The sequence below is a fragment of the Osmerus mordax genome, chromosome 10, assembly GCF_038355195.1.
Source record: "Osmerus mordax isolate fOsmMor3 chromosome 10, fOsmMor3.pri, whole genome shotgun sequence".
NCBI classification, from domain to species: Eukaryota; Metazoa; Chordata; class Actinopteri; order Osmeriformes; family Osmeridae; genus Osmerus; species Osmerus mordax.
Genome location: NC_090059.1, coordinates 14,131,081 through 14,150,299, shown reverse-complemented (window position 1 = coordinate 14,150,299; position 19,219 = coordinate 14,131,081). Strand labels below are relative to the sequence as shown.

The window sequence follows — 19,219 nt, the reverse complement described above, 5'->3', positions numbered from 1 at the left end:
CTTCAAGATAAGTCGGGATCGTTGCTGTTACATTTCCTACCTACACACATCAAAACATTTAACAGGTTAGCAAGCTACGTCTAGCCAGAGCCATGGCTCTGCGTCAGGCTACACAGACAACACAGCGTCACTGGGGAAGAGAAGAAACGATTGTGGATAGCTACATCGTTGAGGAGATTGTCTTTCATGTAGCAAAAATAAAGAAATAAAACATCACACATACTGCAAATATAAACATTATTCAACGGTGTTTACTGGTGGTGGATATTTCACGTTATTTCTCAAAAAACTTACCAGTAGATCTTCCTGTTTCGTAGTGTTTTGGTTTTCCCGCAACTATTTTGTCACGTGACTATCACAAGGCAACTTTCTCATGATCGTCACATCCGTCGTCACATCCGTCGTAAACAGAAATACGGTCTAGGAAGTATTCGGTCAGTGGTAAGAAAAGTCATGCTAACTAATATTCAGTATTTGCTTTATCGTTAAAACCCATTCGAGGAGAAGTTAGTTATGTTACAATTCATTAGAAATCCATAGCTTGTTGCAACTGCTGATATCCGGTTCAGTTACTGCCATGGATGATTTAACAGCTACTCTCTAGTATTGAAAACGATTGCCTGCTAGTGCTACTAGCTACCATAGCTGCTGACAGCTACCGAGCTTTCCTAGCTAATAAACAGTCTTGGTTGAGTAGCTAAATTTGACCTGCACTGCTATGTCAGCACCATTTTCGATGTCAATGCAGCCTCCCCTGATTTTCTCGACTGTTTGGCTACATCAATGATGCTACCTTTACTTGCCAGTAGAAGGCACCAACGTTAGCCACTGTAGTTACTGTGATTTCTAGCGGCTAAACGCTAGGGTGCTTATCGTAAACCCAGTCTAGCAACATAGACAGTAATGTACTTATTAGCTAGGTGCACTACTGGGTTTCGAGACATTTGGTGAAGCAGACTGTAAAGTGTTCGCTACATTTTGAGTGGATGTATTTCTCTTCTAGCAATGGAGGGCTCCAAGTCCTCGAGCACCACCATGCAGGTCAGCTTTGTGTGTCAACGTTGTAGTCAACCTCTAAAGCTGGACACATCATTTAATGTGCTCGATCGTGTTACCATTCAGGAACTCATTGGTATGTGACCTACACACAAATATACATTTACTTTGCCTATCCATATCGACAGAGATGTTTCATTGGGATGTCTAGACTATCACATGGTTGTTCTTTTTTATGATTCGTCAGCTCCATTGGTCACTGTTACACCAAGCAAACAGACTGAAAACCATGAAGGGGAGAGTGCACCAGAGGTGAGATACAGTTCTGGCCCTATCCTACATCATCATCCTCCCTCTCATGTATACCCCTCAACAAATATAAAAAACACCAAACTCATAGGAGTTAGGGGAATATGCTAGACTCAGAGGGAACACTAGCCTGAGGGAAATATTAGAAATGTTTCAACATGTCTTCATTTGTCCAGGAGACCTTTGTGGAAACAAAGCAGGATGGTGTAGCAAGAAAATACATACCTCCTGCAAGGTAGGATGGTCAGCTAACTTTAGCCACTTTTGTGATACATCTGGCTTGGCCTATGCATACCTTAGTCCATACTGTTTAATATTAGCTACACATTCTTAGTTCTCACCCAGCATGTCATGCTCTGTTAGAATGATGTCCACAGAAAGTGCCAATAGCTTCACTCTGATTGGAGAAGCATCTGATGGAGGCACTATGGAGAACCTGAGTCGCAGGCTGAAGGTGAGATTGAACTATGTCATTGATAACTTATTTAAATGGCTCCATTTTATGTTATGGCTGGAAAAGTATATGCACAATATTCATAGGGTGAATGTCTTTTTGGTAGGTTTAGTGATGATCTTGCTCATCCCATTTTCCTCCCTCATAGGTGACAAGTGACCTGTTTGACATCATGTCAGGGCAGACAGATGTAGACCACCCACTGTGTGAGGAGTGTACAGACACCTTGCTCGATCATCTGGACACACAGCTCAACATCACAGAAAATGAGTGTCAGAACTATAAGTAAGTGGCCTTAACAGAACAGTGCTGACAATTCACAATAATTAATGGGCACAAATCCTTTGAACAAAGACCACTACTACAACTAAATGTATTTTTTTTTGTCATTGAGTGAGTATGTGTTCGCCTTCGTCTCTTCCCCCTTCCGAGGAACTGTCTGGAGCTGCTGTCCCACCTGCAGGTGGAGGAAGAGGAGACCCTGCTGAAGGAGCTGCAGCGGCTCCGGGAGGAGGAGTCGTCTCTGGTTCAGGAGCTGGAGACGGTGGAGGAGCAGCGGGCTGCCGTGGCTGCAGACCTGGCTCAGGGGCGGAGCCTCTCCCAGCAGCTAGACACAGAGGAGCTGCAGTGAGTGTGTGAGGGGGAAGGGATCAGGGATAGATCACCGGACAAATGCATTTACAAACATTGTATGTGTGATAGGGAGAGGGAGGACAAGCTTACAAAGCGATGGATAGTAGGCCTTACGCAAGTAGTAATAACTCCCTTCATGAGGGTTTTCTGATAAACAAAAACTTCACTGAGAAACATATCAAGCACTTCAGCTAGATTACCCTCTTACCCCCCTCACCCCCCCCCCCCCCCCCATCTGACAGGCACCAGAAGGAGTATAGCGAGTTTAAGCGGCAACAGTTGGAGCTGGATGATGAGCTGAAGAGTGTGGATAACCAAATGAGATACTGCCAGATCCAACTAGATCGCTTGAAAAAGACCAATGTCTTCAATGCTACCTTCCATATCTGGTAAGTTCACGTATGGACACACTTTATTGTACACCAGTGCAAAATTGGCATTAGATAGGTGAACTCCATTAGTGACACTGCCCAATTGTATTTAATACATTCATTTAATCCAATGCTTCCACAACAAATTAAAGCTGAAGTTGACATGTGTAACCCGGTTGTTCCTGTGTGTTCTGGCACCCAGGCACAGCGGTCAGTTTGGAACCATCAACAACTTCCGCCTGGGCCGGCTACCCAGTGTCCCCGTGGAGTGGAACGAGATCAACGCTGCCTGGGGTCAAACTGTTCTGCTGCTACATGCCCTCGCCAACAAGATGGGCCTACGCTTCCAGAGGTCACACCTCACACATGGGGGCAATCACAATGTTAAGATGTTGCACACACATGAAACTGATTGTGAGGGCAACGTTGTGTAAATGTTCAAATATCTCTACAGATACCGCCTGGTTCCATACGGAAATCACTCCTACCTGGAGTCACTAACAGACAAAGCCAAGGTATAGAAATCATGGTTATGCTTATTACAGAGACCTCTGCCATCGGATGTAAACATTTGGATGTACCTCACAGCCCCGTAACTTATTTTCATCCTTTGAAGGAGCTCCCACTTTACTGCTCGGGGGGTCTGCGGTTCTTCTGGGACAACAAGTTTGACCATGCCATGGTAGCCTTCCTAGACTGTGTGCAGCAGTTTAAAGAGGAGGTGGAGAAGGGAGACACAGGATTCTGCCTCCCTTATAGGTCAGCAAGAAATCGGCAATCATCATGTTCAGTCACTCTAAACTTTTAATTTTCATATTCTGACATAAAAGCAGTTCTTTAATGTTTATTCATAATACATAGTTATTTTTACTACAAGCTTGATGTAGACAGACCTTGATATGCACTTTCACTGTCTTAATACCGAGAGCTTCAGGAGTGGATTCTGGGGATTTCACCCCAAAACACAAACTGTGGAAAGCAATGTAACAGTGTGTTTCCCCCCCCTGCTGGTTCTCAGGATGGACGTTGAGAAGGGGAAGATCGAGGACACTGGAGGCAGCGGGGGCTCATACTCAATCAAGACCCAGTTCAACTCAGAGGAACAGTGGACCAAGGCACTGAAGTTCATGCTGACAAACCTCAAGTGGGGACTGGCCTGGGTCTCCTCCCAGTTCTACAACCGATAAGATGAAGAAGCGCCAGTTGACAAAGAGGAAATATATTTTCTGAATTTGACTTTTCAGAAAATGTCCGTCTTGTCTCCCGTTCACTTATCTGGGGCCTGCTCCTATTCCAGTATCCTCTGGCATCCAGTGACATGCCTCAATAATTATGAACCCCTAATTATTGAATTAACTGGATAGATCTACAATGTTTTACCCAAACCTAATTGAGTCCTGTGAGACTTTAGGGACACAATCCAGAGTTGAATCTTCTCTCGCAGCGAGTGGATCCCAATCCTATCTACATCATTGTGCTCCTGAATTGCACTGGCAATGGTAAAAGATCTGTATTTGCGTGTCACATTGCAATGATCACAGATGAGCAAGAGTGAGCCAGTTTAAATTATTTGAATGTGTTTCTTATTAGTCATGGCTTTTGGTGGCTAAACGGCTAAACCTAAAAGATTTTGTGCACGGGTGAACACTTAAATTTGTCTACGTTTGGACGCTGTCAGAAGAAATTTTATTTTTCATGTCCTCTTAACATTTGTTAGATATGTGTTACATCTTTCATATCAAACTTGCAGAGTGCACTGAGTGTTAGGACCTAATGTGATTTGGTGAAATTGGCACTTTCATTTAGTCAACTTTTATTCTTTTGCTACTACTCTTCTGTGTGTCTGGTGATAAGGAGCCCAAGGCAATATATGCCTCTATCACTGTGTGATGCATTGTATGGTTCTATCCCTACACAAATAATGTCATGAACCTACACCTACTTATTCTAAATACAAAATTGCATCCTTGTGCCACAGCAAGCTAAAGCAAATAGCAATAAGGAATGTGATACTATCAGTATGTGTCATTTTGCTATCCATATATTTAGCATGTTTCTTATGCATTATCTTGCCATTGCACTGACCCTGTAGTAAGAAGCATTAGTGTTATTACATGGAAGTAAACTATTTTAGACCATAATTGGGTTTCTGATACCTCATTGGCATTCTTCATTGAGTTATGGTGTGCATATTCCAATATTACGACAAAAGTAATTCAAGTTTCTCTTCCTGCAGAATATTCTGTTTGAGAGAGAATTCAGGTTCCACACTACTGTTATAATGTTGCAAGTATTTCGTCTTTGTACAATTTCAATTCTAACACTGCATGATTTGCAATAAATTCCTTTTAATTTAGTCTGCCTTAAGTCATCCTTTTTTGAGAGTAACATGAAAAGCCAAAGTCTTACCCACGGTTGGATTTAATGTTTATATGCAGTTCTGCTGAGGCTCATTCCCCTCCTCACAACACATATTTGTATATTTGGCCACCCTTTGAAAGTTAAGAAAAACATTAGGGAGGAAATCTCATGAAAAAATATGGACTGAACCACCGATAAGAAGTCCACTTCCAGTTCAAAATCCAATAAAATATTCAAAACAAGCGTCAAACGTGACAAGCCTTCCATCAATCTTCACGATGTCAACATTTGCGTGCTAATGGAGATGCCGTATCAGTCAGGCATGCCTTGAACTTTGGTCACCAAAGAGAAATCCCCCATTCATCTGAGTCCTTCCAAAAAAGTCCTCAGTTCAATGTTCACAAGGCATTTAAATTGATAATTCTATTATTTAGAAATATAGTCCAATGTTTCAAGCAGTAACGGATGAAAAGAGCAATGTTTCTACTCTCGAAAAACAGAACGGAGGTGCTTGGTCATCTCAACTTCCTCTTGGTTGAGATTCTCCTGGGCTTTTGACATGTAAGCTGCTCCTCTGTACAAGCAAGGGTTTCCCTTCTTTGAGACACGGTGTGTGTGTGTGTGTGTGTATATATGTTTGTCTTTGTCATGCATGCAGAGGCAACCCAGTTGGGTTCACACACTGGCCCTTCATTTAGCTGATTTGGTATTTGGAGCACTTCGGTCTTCCTTCAGCAGTATCTGCCTTTAGCGCTGCTCTTTGTTGTCCACCCTATTCATTGTTCTACCCTCCTTCATACCATCCCTGTCTCCCAGTCTAAACCAGAAGAGCCAGGGAAGGAAGGAGGCTAGTGTCTATTTTGGTGGTAGGCCCTCCTCAGTTTGAGGCACTGCTGTTGTAGGAGCTAGAGGTGGAAGGCATGGGCGGTGCCAGGGGCCCGCTGGTGCCCAGGGACTTGCGGATGTGGGGCATCAGGAAGGGGTCGCTGGCCAGTTGCAGCACGTCGATGCGGTCTTCCTTGCGGTAGGCGAGGCAGCGACGAATAAAGGCCTGAGGCAGACAGAAACAGGGAGGGGGGGTGGGCTTAATGAACCATGACAATTTGAAGCTGTATGCAAATATTGAGCGTCTTTCTGCATGTTTACAGTTGACTAGGTCTGAGCTTGTGTGTGTGTGTGACAGAGAGAGAGAGAGAGGGGGGGAGACATTACATGTGAGGTATGTAACTAGCCATGTTCAGACAACTACCTTTGCTTCTGTCGTGACAACGGGTTTGGGAGGAAACTGTACTTCTGTAGCCTTCAGGATAGTGTTCTCCTGTAGGATGTCCTGCTGAGACTGGTTGTGACCAAATGGCTGGAAAGACAGAAGAGCAGAGAGGAACAGTCAGAGGAGGACCAAGGGAAACGTGCAGCGGAGTTATCTGCACTTTGAGTCGGAGCATTCAGAGCTACCTTGCGTCCATAGAGGCTCTGGTAGAAGATGACCCCCACGGACCACACGTCCACCTTGTTGGAGATCTTGGGGGGCTCCTTCCCAACCACAAAGCACTCTGGGGGGAGGTACCTGAGAGAGAGGGCACACACGGTCAACCATGCCTCGTTGTGATACTGCCCGAAAATATCCAACAAATGATTAAGCGGTGCAATGATCTCTCTTTGGGGGGAGAGGGTTGCGTGTCCTCACCAGTATGTCCCCGCCCCCTGTGAGGTCAGCTCCATCCCATCCACAGAGTTGTAGCTGTCGTCATCCATGATCTTGGACAAGCCGAAGTCGGTGATCTTGATCTCACCGCAAGCCGTTCCGTTGACAAGGAGGATGTTGCCTACCAGGCCGTGGAAGAGAGGAGAGAGGGGGATTTCATGTGATGCAAAACCACTGAGGAAGTTAGCTCTCGGTTTTCATGAACCCTAATCCTGTATGTGCAACACTGATGTAAGCTCAAATGTTAGGGGAGACAAATTCAGTACATGTTCTATTCTCGCTTATGTAAATTTCAACTTGTGAAATGAAGATGCCGAGGACGCCCCCCGTCAAACGCGAGAAGCTAACCGGGTTTGAGGTCGTAGTGGATGATGGGCGGGCGGATCTCGTTGAGGTACTTGAGGGCGTTGACGATCTGCATGATGATGGAGCGCCCTTCCTTCTCTGACATCAGCTTGTGCTGCTTCAGGTAGAAGTCCAGGTCGTTCCCCTCGCAGTACTCCAGTACCGTGCAGAACCTGGGGTGGAGCAGGACCACAGAGTGAGCTGCTACACTCATCAAAAGCTAGGATTGACTAAACATATACCCAGGTCATTTGTGAAATAACGGATACTTTTATATGTCAGTTTGAACGTAAATGAAAACGTAAATTTGAATAGTAAAACGAAATAGATGCTGGAAGACTCACGAGTCTGTGTCAAGCGAGAAGTAGTCGTAGAGTTTGACTATTCGGGGGTGGTCCAGTTCCTTGTGAATTCTGTACTCTCTACACGCGTGTCTGAGGACACGCACAAAGGGTTATAAATATTAGCGAACTGTTTTCATTTAGATGAAAGCATTTCCAATCAGCTCAGTACATATGACAGAAACATTCAAACACATCGTTTCCATGAAACAGGGAGGACACTGAAAAAGGACAAAATGTTAGCCAGTATCAACAGCTTGTACTCAATGATTTAAACCTCCACGTCCGAGACATTCGTGAGGATTAAGTTAAAAGCCCCTTTTTCATGGATGGATCAACATATGGGAAAAGCTGACAGCGAGCAACATCGCGGTACTAAAACATGAAGAACGTGTTGCGACTTACTTGTGATAATTCTCCTTCTTCTCATCCCTCCAGTTCTTGTTGAGCTGGTGGATTTTAACAGCTACGTATCTCTGTTCTGTTAGGTCGAAGGCCTGCAGAGGGGAAGACGGATGAAAGCAAACCAAGCCAACCCCAACCCCCCTTCAACCTGATGTGGATCCAGCTTCTTCCATTTGAGAGGTTGTTATGTGCTCCAGGAGAAGCAGATGAGAGAGAAGCAGTTCTAACCTTATAGACTTCACTGAAGCCACCTCTTCCAAGTAAATATAATAGAAGGTACCGGTCGTTTAACGTAGGATGGTCTTTGAATCTGTGGTAGAGGGGGAAACGGGTCAGCGAACAACCTTAACACATTATCAACAGCAGTCTACATAACACCATGACATAAGATAACGTCTGATCTACCAACAAGGACGAGGGGGTCAACACATGACAAGGCTGACGGTGTGGAAAGGTTAGCCAGCAAACTGAGTGCTGAAGGGGACGTACTGGGAGTTGTCCTCGTTGTGTATTCTCTTCAGTTCCCGGATGTGCAGGTTCCTCACTCGCTCCAACCTCTCCAGCTCTGCCTGGATCTCCGCCTCTTCCTGTGTCAGAGCAGAGCACAGAGCAGAGCGCAGAGCTGTCAATCATTCGTTTATGCAGGCGTGGGGCCATGGTGGACACTCAGTGAAGGAAAGGAGTGGACGAAATATGGGAGTACCTTTTTTAGATGGCCAAGCCGTAGTTTGAAAATCTCCTCCTGCTCGTGATATTCTGCAAGCGACAACCTGGAGGATAAAGAAGTAAAAAATAAATCTCCATATTCTGTTTTATTACCACAGTAAATCTTTTGCTTAGACATTTTTTATTTTATTTTTTTTACACATTGTGTTTTCATTCTTTATCTGAAAACATTGAGGTGTGATTTTGATTCCATAACAGTACATTTGTCCCCAGGTGACGGTCTAGGTGACACCAGACACATTCAGGAACACCAAACCCACAGTGTTTGTTTAGGAGACGTGCGAACACAGAGAGAGAGAGACAGAGAGGTATCAGAGAGAGAGGTATCAGAGAGTACTGACGCTTCGTTCTCCTGGCCGTTGCTCTTGCTCTTGCGTTTGTTCTGCTCTGGGCTGGGCAGGGGCATCTGGGCCGCTGCGGGGGGCTTCCTCTTCCCCAGCAGCTTGCGCTGCCTCTCGATGTCCTCCCTCTGGGTGTTGATCCTCTCCTGCTGCCTGGAACACACAAGTCACATGACACAAGTCACATGACTGGCTGCCAGGGTCTGCAGAGGAAGATATGCCAGGACGGCTCAACCAAAGTTCTCATGTTAATTAATGTGTGTTGCTTCTTCTGTTGAATGAAATAAACATTAAGACACCATCCAGGATGCTTTGAGGGGTCGAGAACACAATCTTGTTCCTGTATGCAGCGTGTTTCCATATGCGGAAAAACATACTTTTGTGTGCGTGTGTACTACCGCCTAGTCCATCAGGTTGTGTGTGTGTGTGCGTACTTGATGAGGTTCTGGAAGGCGTAGCCGTCGGTCCACTGCTCTGTGAAGGAGGCTCCGTGTCGCACGGTGGTGAAGTGACCCAGACGGAGACGGTCCTGCATGCTCTTGTCTCTGCACGCCATCTTCTCCTGTTTCGACTACACAGACACATGCACTCAGGACTCCAGCAAACCTGCTCATCACAAACTTACTGGGCACATCAATGCAACCCGATATATATTTGATCGAGTATTCATACAACTTAAGTGTTGATACGCAAACACGTTTTTGACATCAAGGAGAACTGAAAACACACAGAGCTGCAGCTCTTGGTTGCAGCTCACACACAGCTCACACACACACCTTCTCAATGAGCAGCTTCTTGCTCATGGTGACACACTTGTTCAGGCGCTCCTTGTATCGCTCCAGCATCCTCTGTTGCTCGTCAATCTGCCTCCTCAGGTCACAGTTGGCCTGAGGACACGGACATGTAGGACATTTCATTTGCTTTGGGTACAAGAGCACACTAAATGGATGAAATGTGAAATGAATTGCAGCCGTTGTTGTGTACCGATGATTAATGGCATGATTTTATACGTTCTTACCCTCAGCAAGTCGTCTATCCTTCCCTCCTTCTTCTCCAGGTCGGAGCTCTTGTTGTTCTCTAGTGCTGTTAGCTTCTCTATTGTCAGGTCCGACTGCAAAGGACCGTAAACATTCCATCAACATACATTTAAACGGTTGCAAGATTTTAGATTTCCCAAAAATCCTGGGCTTTACTGAATCTGGGTGTGAAGGCAAATATTCTAACCCTTACGTGATTTTTGGCACAGTAAAACGTGTTTTAATACAGCTAACAGAGCAGACATGAACTTTGGGCCAAGGACTACTGTGTCTATGCCATCTGTATGCTGGTGCAGGTGGGCGGGCAGGCTGGCAGGCTGACGGGGCAGGCCAGGGCAGGGCATGATGGGGTAGGCTGGCTGGTTACCTGAGTGGCTTTGTGAGAGGAGGAGTAGGGCAGCGCTGGCTTTAGAGAGGAAGAGGAGGAGGGGTCCGTGTGGGCGGAGCCTGTGGATGAGGGACTGCCCTGCTGGACCTGACCCAATCAGAAAGAGAGAGGGAGGCAAAGGACAAAGACAGATGGAGAGATTTTTTTTTGAGAGAGAGAAATATGGAATCGAGGTATTTATTCTTAAAAAGGTGTACGTTGCCCAAAGTACATGAGTTGAACTAATTGCACAAACACAAAAGTTAGTGGAGTTAAAGTGAATGAAAGTTAATGATGGAGCTGTTAGTTACGTATTACAGCAACAGAGGGAGAAAGGAAGACATACTGTGGAGCTCACCGGCACTGGGGGGTTAGAGAGGGAGTGCTGAGGTGAGGAGCGCACCAGTGGAGGGATGCCCCGGGCTGGACTGGTGCCTGGACAACTACCACCGGCAAACTGAACCAGGGAGGGAAACGATAGCAGAACGAGAACGAGGGAGGAAGTGACGGCACAAAGAAGAGAAGAATGTCAGAAACAGCGAGAGGGGGAGACAGTGCGACAGAATAGTAATTTTGAGAGATAATTCCAAAACACAGAACAAGCCCAGAGTTAAGGTTAGGTATTCACAAATAAATAAATCAAGGGTGTTTTTGAAAGGTGTAGCCCTTGCCAGGTCATTGAGACAATTGGCACGTATAGGTACGATATTCACTCACCTCAAAGTAATCGCTAATTTTGTGCCCTCTCGCAGCTCCTTTTCCTGGAAAGTAACAAAATTGTAAATGACACATTCTCCATGCGAGTGTTGGCCAGTTTGCCTGCTAGCAAATGAAGTAGGAGAATAATGACCCTGTCCACTGTCATACGGTTCTCCTTTCCTCTTCCTCGTTCTCTGATCATTAGGCTTCTTCTCTGGTGTCTGGGGGAGGAGAAAGACAGCTCGGGTGGACACCTTGCATTGAAACCCAAACGTACCTCCATTACAGGATGCAGAAAATCACTTCATCAGCATTATTTTGAAATGTTCCCTGACCAATCACTGCACTAATTGCAATACTGTTTACCGTGGATACCAATCCACGGTTGACATCTTCTTTTGGAGGCCACTGTGATAACTTCCAGTTGTCCCCATGTACTGACCTCCAGTTCCTTGTCACTCAGTGAGCCCACACTGCATAGACTCTGGTTGGATGATTCATTCTGTCCTGAACCCTGGAAAAAGGACCGAAGACTAGTAAATGAGGATAGGCCTACATGTTGTTGTCAGCATTAGCAACCCATCACATACTAGCTGAATTATGGGATGTTGCTCATTCAATAAAATCCCTGTGCATGCCAAGTTATTATCCAATGCCAAGTGATCCAACTTTGGCAATAGGCAACTCCATACATACTCAACCACATCCAAAAGGAATCATTGTAACCAGTAAAATCATAATAATTATGCAACACTTGCATTGGCTCATAGCCACGTAATTTTCCCATCCTGGTTACTTGCAGTAGGCTGCATTGCATTGTCCGGCAAGTGACTGGTCGATGATTGTCTACAGGGTACATTGCATCTTGCCAACAATCTGCTTAAACTAAAGATGACTGATAAACAGATAACTGGGCTGCCAGAGTTGCCTGCTCAAGGTCGCACAGCCCTATCTGTGATACACATTCTCTTACATAAAAAAACTTAAATGCACAAGCCTAGCCCCATTGCACTGACACACATATGCATGAGCACTCACTCAATACTGTCCTTCTGACACAAACACACTCTTCCTACACACAGGCTGTTTCTAGCCGACAACATCAAGCCAGCCAGTTCTGAAGCCCAGCAGTCACATGGGTCACATGCTCTCCGGGGGCAACCATTTTCTAACACACCGAAAGCTCGGCTCAAAAAATACACGCCTGCAGTCTGGCTGGCAGCCTGTGGGCCCCGGTACTTCAACAATACTGTTTTCATTGTCAGACAGCACAGGCCTTTTCCACATATCAGCACAAAAAAAAAAAAATTCTATCAAATGCCAAAATCTTTATTTAATGGGTAAGATCTTAAGACCATTTAACCCCCTGTGTTTCTGAAAATGTACCCTATACAGGTTATATTTCTCGAAATGTTTTTGGCATAAGGTTACAGTAAAAAAATAGGTGAGATAGGAACTTCAACAAAAGATCTAGGCCTTATGGGGTTAGTGGAGTGGGGAAGAATCAACATTTTCGTTGTTGAAGACAAAGGGCTGTGGATAACAGAAGGATGGGTTATGTAACAGGATCTGCAGTGTAAATTTGGGCCAATCAATGCAAGTTGATAAGTGTTCTGCTCTACCCTGTTTGACATCTAGGACGCATTCAGACACTACAGGGTTTAGGAAAAGCCCCAATTTGGCCAGTGAATTTAGAGACTATTCCATTTTATAACGTTCCTCCCATACACAATTCCTTAATCACAGATCAGTGGGGTCTCCACCTATTATCAACCTTCCCCCCCTCCCTTTCTATGCACATACATATAGATGTCAGATATGTAAGTGGTAACACATAGACAGGAAGAAATGCTGTGTGGAAGCACGGTTAAAGATGCCGACCTTGGCTACTCCGACTCCTGTGAAACGGGCCTCTAGCAGTTCCTGACGCCGGGGGTCCAGGCTATGCAGCTCTTCCATCATGTCTGCGGGAAGACAAAGGGGTTAGAAGATAAGTACATTGATAAAATGCATTAACAACACGCCAGTTTGAACAGGTGAAAGAACTTCAAATTCCAAAAGGATGCAACAAGGAATGACTCATTCTTCCTCCGAACACTGACTCCAACTACTGCTACACAGCATCATTATTACACAATAAGCACAACGGCAATGCCAAGATTTATCCAGGGTATCAGTTTGTCCAATTACCTAGGTATTATGCAACAAAAGGTTGATGTACTATGTTGACTAAAACCAGGGGTTTTTATTTTGATAAATTATCTTTAAAGTGGACGGAGCCCCTTACTTTCTTCTTCCTCGTAAGAGAGTAATATTGCCCAAGCCAGGAATCAAATAAATCATTTGGCAGGGAAAAATAATCCAGGGAGCCTTCTAGACATTCAACACATTAATCAATGGATGGATGACCCAATAAAATCAGACAATATGCTTTTAACTAGACTTCAGTGGATCAGGGTTCTTTTGTAAACAACTGACATAATACATTATGTATACTGTATAGACAACATGTAGCTTCGAATACACAAACACAAAGCGGATAAAAGACCAACACAGCTGTTAAAAACTAGGCTGTGTCATGAAATGTAATGAGTGGCAACACCCAACTCTACAACCCCTTGACCCATTTGCTTGTCAGCTAGTTAAGTTAAATAGCTAAACAGCTACCTGTAACAGGGCAAGAAAATGTTTTGGGTTGTTAAATTAGAAACATCCATTCCTACGTGAGATAACTACTAAATGTGTTGCTAAAAATGTTGTGCTGGTCTAAACTAGGTAGCTGTACACGAGAAGTAGTAATAATGTTAGCTGACTAGTAGCTACCTAACTTAATAGCTTACTGTACCTTACTAGTACTAGCTAACGTTAGATCACTAGACTTACCAGCTATGCTAAATTGCTTATCTAGAGTGTAACTTCCAGTTTATCTAGCCTAACGTCGATCTAGCATTTCAGAAAATACATTACTGGCAAAAGGCAAACTATCAACTCCACTGACAAAAAGCTGGTGAAAAGACAACTTTTTTTTGCGTTAGTTGGCTAACATGTTATTGAGCTAGCAAACATGCTAACGTAAGAGACACATAGCTAGCTACCTGCACCGGTGTCGCTTCCAAGTCGAGGGCTTTATTTAGTCCTTCTCTCGGGCTCAGGCTGTGGTTGCTGTCCCTTAATCTCTCCAAAGCCCGGACACTTCACACAAAAAACCGTTTAATACAGCATGGTCCGTGTTCATGTAGCCTACTAGGACTCAAAAAGATAAAAATGCACCCATAGCTAACCAACTAGCCAGGTAGCAAAAAAAAAACTGATGGGCCGAGATCCTCGAGGGTTTCCACGCCCGCCTAGCCGCCCCTGCACAGGCAACCCCGGGGTTGTTTGTGTATCTTCCTTGAAAATGGCCCGATTGTTGTTCTATCTGAATATCCGCTTCCAAGGACGTCGAATGACATTTAAATTGCCATTGTGCTGCAGTTATTAGTAAAAGACGACAACTTTTTGACCCCACTTCTTGAAATAAGCTAAGCTAACGTCACTAGCAAGCTAGCTACATTGAAAATAGCAAGCAACCTTTTGGCCAGCTAGCATTATTAGACTGAGTCGAGTGATTAAAGATCAGAGATGGGTTCAATCCAAAGGCGAGCTCAAGAGAGACAGGGTTGTGTACTGCTTTATTTGCAGAGCACCATGAACCCCAGATCCCAGTCCATTTGATCCTGTACGACTGTTCGGATAACATATATAAACACAACGTGAATGATTTCAAAGCTAGACTGGAGGGACCAAGAAAACAGCAATCACAGGCAGGTTAATTCTATTTTGCAGAGGTAGACTGCTGTGTCAAGTTGCAGGGATTCTGTTGCGTATGAACAATTTAATGTCCCTCTGCCAATACAACTCTTAATGTATCAATCTCATTAATGGAATAGATATTGACCATATTAATGAAACTTTGTATTGCCTAGTTAGATTGGAACACATTTTCTCAATTTCAGTTTTACATTCTGAATTATCCTGTACAGTAGCTAACTCTAAAAACGACACCTACCCATACTCTAAGGTAATCAAGAGTATAAAAATATTATTTGTAGGACTCTGTCCTGCTCAGATACCATGTTGATTAAATATGCCCTTTGAAGGGTTGATGTGTGGCTACCCTCTATTGTATTATCCTCTACAGTCCCCAGTGGTGCTGCTGTGGCTTTGATGGGTCTTTTTTGAGGAAGAGGAGGCTAATGCTAGGTAAAATACATTCACAGGTGCACACCTTACCCTCCACTTTTGTATCACAACTTACATTTACATTTAGTTATTTTACACATTTGACACTCTTAATATGAACTTAATATGAATGTATTGTAAAATGTGTAATATAAAATAAAATAAAAAAATATGTAAAAATGTATTGTAAAATCCCAATCAAGAGTTCTAAGAACACACTATTTAATGTTTTGCATGCGCTGTTGCCATAGTCTACCAATTATTACCAGCAATATATAAGAGCCCAGAAGATGGAAACATTGCTGTACTTCACACACTAGTTTAATTTGCCCCCACTGACTGGAGACTGGAGCCTGAAATACTGCCTTGAATCTATCTTCTGCAGAGGACAGTAGCAAATTTATACTAAGGACATCGTCATTCATTTTACATCTACCTTTCTCTTAATTTTACATAGAGTAGGCTATCATATCTCCATACTTATCACTCTTTTACAATCAACAAACCTCTCCATTATTCTATCTTTTAAAATTGTCTTTCAATCTTTCTATTGCTTTTTAAATGATTATTTTCTCCACCCTTTCAATACTTTTTTCGGGCAATGGATATCCTTCTTTCTATCAACAAACTTTTTCGATTAATGTTGTCTCCTATTATCATTCTATCATTGTACTTATTCACATGAGCTTTCTTTCACTCATGTTCAAAATGAGTCTCTTCATCATTCTATCATTCTTTTCCTCAAATTATTCAATTTCCCTCCATCATGCTTTTTCTAATATACTCTATCCTGCTATCTAACAATGGTATTTCTAAGATTTTTGCAGATAGATATATTACACTGGTAACAATTTTATTTTTAGCCTCTAAGTTGGAATGTGTATTAGATGAGATAAGATGTAACTTTATTTTTCCTTACGGCAAATTCAGGTAGACAGGAGCATGGTGCAAAAAGCAGCCAATCTGATCAGCGAAGACAACATTGTAGGGCGCTGTCCACCTGAGCTTAGATTGGCTTGAGCCATAGACGTATATATAGGCTTGAGCTCATCAGCTATTGCCAGTGTGTATTATTACTGACCAAAGTACGACTGTAACGGTATTCGACCTCAATAAAGAAAACTCGTTGAATTTTGCACAAAAGTAATGTCAAGCTTCTTTTGGAGGGGAGGCAGAGATAATAAGGATGATTTAATCTTCAAAATAAAAGACAGCACGCCATTTGTACTGGTAGATTTCATTCATGTAATATGTAATTTACACGTTTGACTATTTATGTATTACTTACTTTAGATTCAGCTCAGCCCAGCCGCAAGCTCATCACACCAATATGGGGCACTTTAGCACACTTTTCACAACACACACGTATTTTATTGCGTGACCTTTATTTTGGAGATTTTAGAGCGCTATTGGTGCATCGTGGCGCTGGCAACATTACTAGTTACGAGCTGAAATATTCTGCGAGAACCCTATCAACATACTTTCTGCAATCAGTATCTTACTTAAATATTTTATTGAAACCCCATGATGGATGCAATATACACCCAAGGCATCTTGATAGCTGAAACTCTTCAGCAAAAAACGAAGAGTCAAGAAAAACTTTGGCTGATTGCCACTCACCTCGGGGACCCTAAAGCTGCCTTCCTTCTCATCTTTCCATTGGCATATTTTCTCAGCAAAAAGACTGGAGTGGCTATTGTCTGGGTAGCAGCTATAACTGAGTGGTTAAATTTGATATTTAAATGGTAAGACTCTCCAGCGTCATTGGAGCAGAAAAGCTAGCCAGCTAGCACGTGAGCGTATCATTCAGTCAGGTGTCTGTCATCTGAATGTTTGTTTTCTGAATGCATATTTAGTCAACCTGAAGTTGTATTCACAAATGCAATATTCAAATTTTTACGCCTATATTTGATTTAACAGCTAATATAATATTTTCTTCACTTCCGCATTGAAGCAAGGTTCAACCTTGTTTTCAGTCCCATGATGAAACAACGGTTGGAACCTTTAAACATTTACAGCAGGCTATGTGAAGGCATACATACATGTAATTTATGTTTTATCGCATTGGACAGGATGCTCTTTGGGGAGAGACCTTTTTGGTGGATTGGAGAATCACATTTATATGAAAATAACCCTCCCAAGGTCAATCAGTTCGCCTCAACTTGTGAAACAGGTCCAGGTAAAGGATATCCACAATTCTATAAAAGCAGCCTATCTTGCACGTGCTCCTGTTTCCCTCTACAGCTAAACAACATTGTATCATTTATCTGTAGTAAAAAATAATATTTTGGCCGCGTATTGTGTTGACTTTTGCATGAGTTCATCGTTAAGATTGAGTTTTCTTCTTATTTCGTTCAGGCAGTCCATCTGGCCATGCTATGGTTACCGCGGCAGTCTGGTGGGTGATGGTTTCCTCCTTGGGTTCACGTCTGTACTTCCGTACACACAGGTACTGAATGTCCGTTCAAACCAGTACAAATGTAAACATGTATTAATTCATTGCACCATATTTATTTCCCCATACATATAGGGTGAAATTAATAATAATTTCTCTCCATCTAATACAGTGTGCTGATAGCTGCAGTACCCTACCTGTTTTATCTGCTCCTGTTGGTCGCAGTTGGACTTTCTCGTATCTTCATTCTGGCTCACTTTCCCCATCAGGTCATAGTTGGGTCTTTGACAGGTCAGAATGCCATTATCTTTCGAATTCAACTTTATCTAGGCACCTGATTGTAGAACATGTGATATTAGCCAACATGGATTATGTTTAACTTGAAAACACATTTCTCAAACAGGCTTAATTATAGGAGTAATTTTGAGCCGTACGGTTCCTGAACATCGGCCTTTACGGTTCTATGTGTGCTGCAGTTTGGGCCTGCTCATCGGTACTCTAATGTTCCACACAGCGCTAGGGCAGCTGGGGATCGACCTATCATGGTAAGTCTACCCCTTCTCACCTGCTTCTGTGCTATAACAATTATTTGTTATAGAGTACATTGATGTAATCAAACATACATTGCCTATTTCACAGGTCCATTTCATTGGCTAAGAAGTGGTGCTCCCATCCTGAGTGGATTCGGCTGGACACCGCCCCCTTCTCTTCACTCACACGTGACTGTGGTGCCATTCTGGGTTTAGGCCTGGCCCAGCATTGGAAGCCCGAAGGATGGACTCTCCCCTGGGCCCCCAGAGCTCTGTGCCTGGCCCTCTCCTCCATGGCTCTCTATCATGTCAACCGCCTGCCACTTCCCATCCAGCCACAGCCTCTCTTCTACGGCCTCTTCTTTCTCAAATTCATCATAGTGCCCCAGGTGGTCATGGTCTTTATACCTGGGTTGGTGCAACTGCTAACTGCCAAAAAAAAGAAGGATTGAAAATGAACCTCTGAGGACAAACTTGTACTTTCATGGACACTCCTAAAAGAGGTAGATAAACATGGACTTTAAAGACAGAACAGTATTAAGTTATTTTGAATGACTTTCCTCCAGTGCATCTATTGATGCATGTGGGAATTAAATCTATGCATTGTATGATTCCTCTTCATATTGAATACCACTCATTGTATTGCCTTCTTTGTAATTGTTATCAAATGGGTAAAGTGGTTGTGGTAGTGTCGGATTAAAACAGTGCCATCATCTGGTCAAACCAAGGTAATTATTTTAGTCATATTGTACTATTTGATGCTTGTAGATACCAAAAAAGCTTACTCCAAGTGCTTTTAGTTTACATATGTTGTTAAATTGCATTATTAACCTCAGAAGTAAATAAAATAACTGACATGCCGGACATGTTGGTAGCCATTTATAAATATGTTATTCTTCAATACAGGTCGACTGTACAGATTACAATGTTATCATGGAATAGAAACACATTCTTTTTATTATTGTTTTCAATTAAACTTTTTG

The 19,219-nt window shown here is 43.2% G+C and overlaps 3 protein-coding genes across 4 annotated transcripts; 2 read left to right on the top strand and 1 right to left on the bottom strand.

Moving 5' to 3' along the window:
• The first annotated feature begins 409 nt into the window (after positions 1-409).
• Positions 410-5,119, top strand: becn1 (beclin 1, autophagy related). The gene is made up of 12 exons (XM_067244408.1): positions 410-441; positions 1,004-1,132; positions 1,244-1,308; positions 1,482-1,540; positions 1,669-1,759; positions 1,908-2,044; positions 2,192-2,386; positions 2,635-2,781; positions 2,966-3,115; positions 3,218-3,278; positions 3,380-3,522; positions 3,782-5,119. Exons 2-12 carry the CDS (start codon positions 1,006-1,008, stop codon positions 3,948-3,950), a joined length of 1,344 nt encoding a protein of 447 aa, XP_067100509.1. The 5' UTR covers positions 410-441; positions 1,004-1,005; the 3' UTR covers positions 3,951-5,119.
• LOC136950216 (serine/threonine-protein kinase tousled-like 2) lies at positions 5,092-14,887 on the bottom strand. Of its 2 annotated transcripts, XM_067244404.1 has the most exons (21): positions 14,186-14,887; positions 12,972-13,054; positions 11,533-11,604; positions 11,242-11,311; positions 11,109-11,152; positions 10,750-10,848; positions 10,392-10,499; positions 10,006-10,098; positions 9,764-9,874; positions 9,422-9,558; positions 8,988-9,140; positions 8,624-8,690; positions 8,410-8,507; positions 8,149-8,230; positions 7,921-8,012; positions 7,519-7,608; positions 7,178-7,347; positions 6,812-6,950; positions 6,580-6,691; positions 6,374-6,481; positions 5,092-6,175 (listed from the first exon to the last, which is right to left on the bottom strand). In XM_067244404.1, the coding sequence occupies exons 2-21, from the start codon at positions 13,050-13,052 to the stop codon at positions 6,002-6,004; spliced, it is 2,100 nt and encodes a 699-aa protein (XP_067100505.1). In that variant the 5' UTR covers positions 13,053-13,054; positions 14,186-14,887; the 3' UTR covers positions 5,092-6,001. The 2 variants fall into 2 exon arrangements, with proteins under 2 accessions (XP_067100505.1, XP_067100506.1); XM_067244405.1 differs by lacking the exon at positions 10,750-10,848 and having other exon boundaries at positions 14,186-14,886.
• Positions 14,888-16,773: 1,886 nt separating this feature from the next.
• g6pc3 (glucose-6-phosphatase catalytic subunit 3) lies at positions 16,774-19,129 on the top strand. Its single transcript, XM_067244286.1, has 6 exons — positions 16,774-17,056; positions 17,384-17,490; positions 17,670-17,760; positions 17,879-17,997; positions 18,110-18,251; positions 18,346-19,129. Exons 1-6 carry the CDS (start codon positions 16,836-16,838, stop codon positions 18,686-18,688), a joined length of 1,023 nt encoding a protein of 340 aa, XP_067100387.1. The 5' UTR covers positions 16,774-16,835; the 3' UTR covers positions 18,689-19,129.
• Positions 19,130-19,219: the final 90 nt, after the last annotated feature.

What these genes read in the sequence shown, in the direction of transcription:
- becn1 (XM_067244408.1), top strand. Translation starts at nt 1,006, where the DNA reads ATGGAGGGCTCCAAGTCCTCGAGCACCACCATGCAGGTCAGCTTTGTG. An exon ending in AAATACATACCTCCTGCAAG is followed by an intron (nt 1,541 to 1,668) that starts GTAGGATGGTCA and finishes ATGCTCTGTTAG; the next exon opens with AATGATGTCCACAGAAAGTG. An exon ending in AATGCTACCTTCCATATCTG is followed by an intron (nt 2,782 to 2,965) that starts GTAAGTTCACGT and finishes TCTGGCACCCAG; the next exon opens with GCACAGCGGTCAGTTTGGAA.
- LOC136950216 (XM_067244404.1), bottom strand. Translation starts at nt 13,052, where the DNA reads ATGATGGAAGAGCTGCATAGCCTGGACCCCCGGCGTCAGGAACTGCTA. An exon ending in ACCGTATGACAGTGGACAGG is followed by an intron (nt 11,153 to 11,241) that starts GTCATTATTCTC and finishes GTTACTTTCCAG; the next exon opens with GAAAAGGAGCTGCGAGAGGG. An exon ending in TTGTCACGACAGAAGCAAAG is followed by an intron (nt 6,176 to 6,373) that starts GTAGTTGTCTGA and finishes TGTCTGCCTCAG; the next exon opens with GCCTTTATTCGTCGCTGCCT.
- g6pc3 (XM_067244286.1), top strand. Translation starts at nt 16,836, where the DNA reads ATGATGGATGCAATATACACCCAAGGCATCTTGATAGCTGAAACTCTT. An exon ending in AACTTGTGAAACAGGTCCAG is followed by an intron (nt 17,491 to 17,669) that starts GTAAAGGATATC and finishes TATTTCGTTCAG; the next exon opens with GCAGTCCATCTGGCCATGCT. An exon ending in CTGTACTTCCGTACACACAG is followed by an intron (nt 17,761 to 17,878) that starts GTACTGAATGTC and finishes CATCTAATACAG; the next exon opens with TGTGCTGATAGCTGCAGTAC.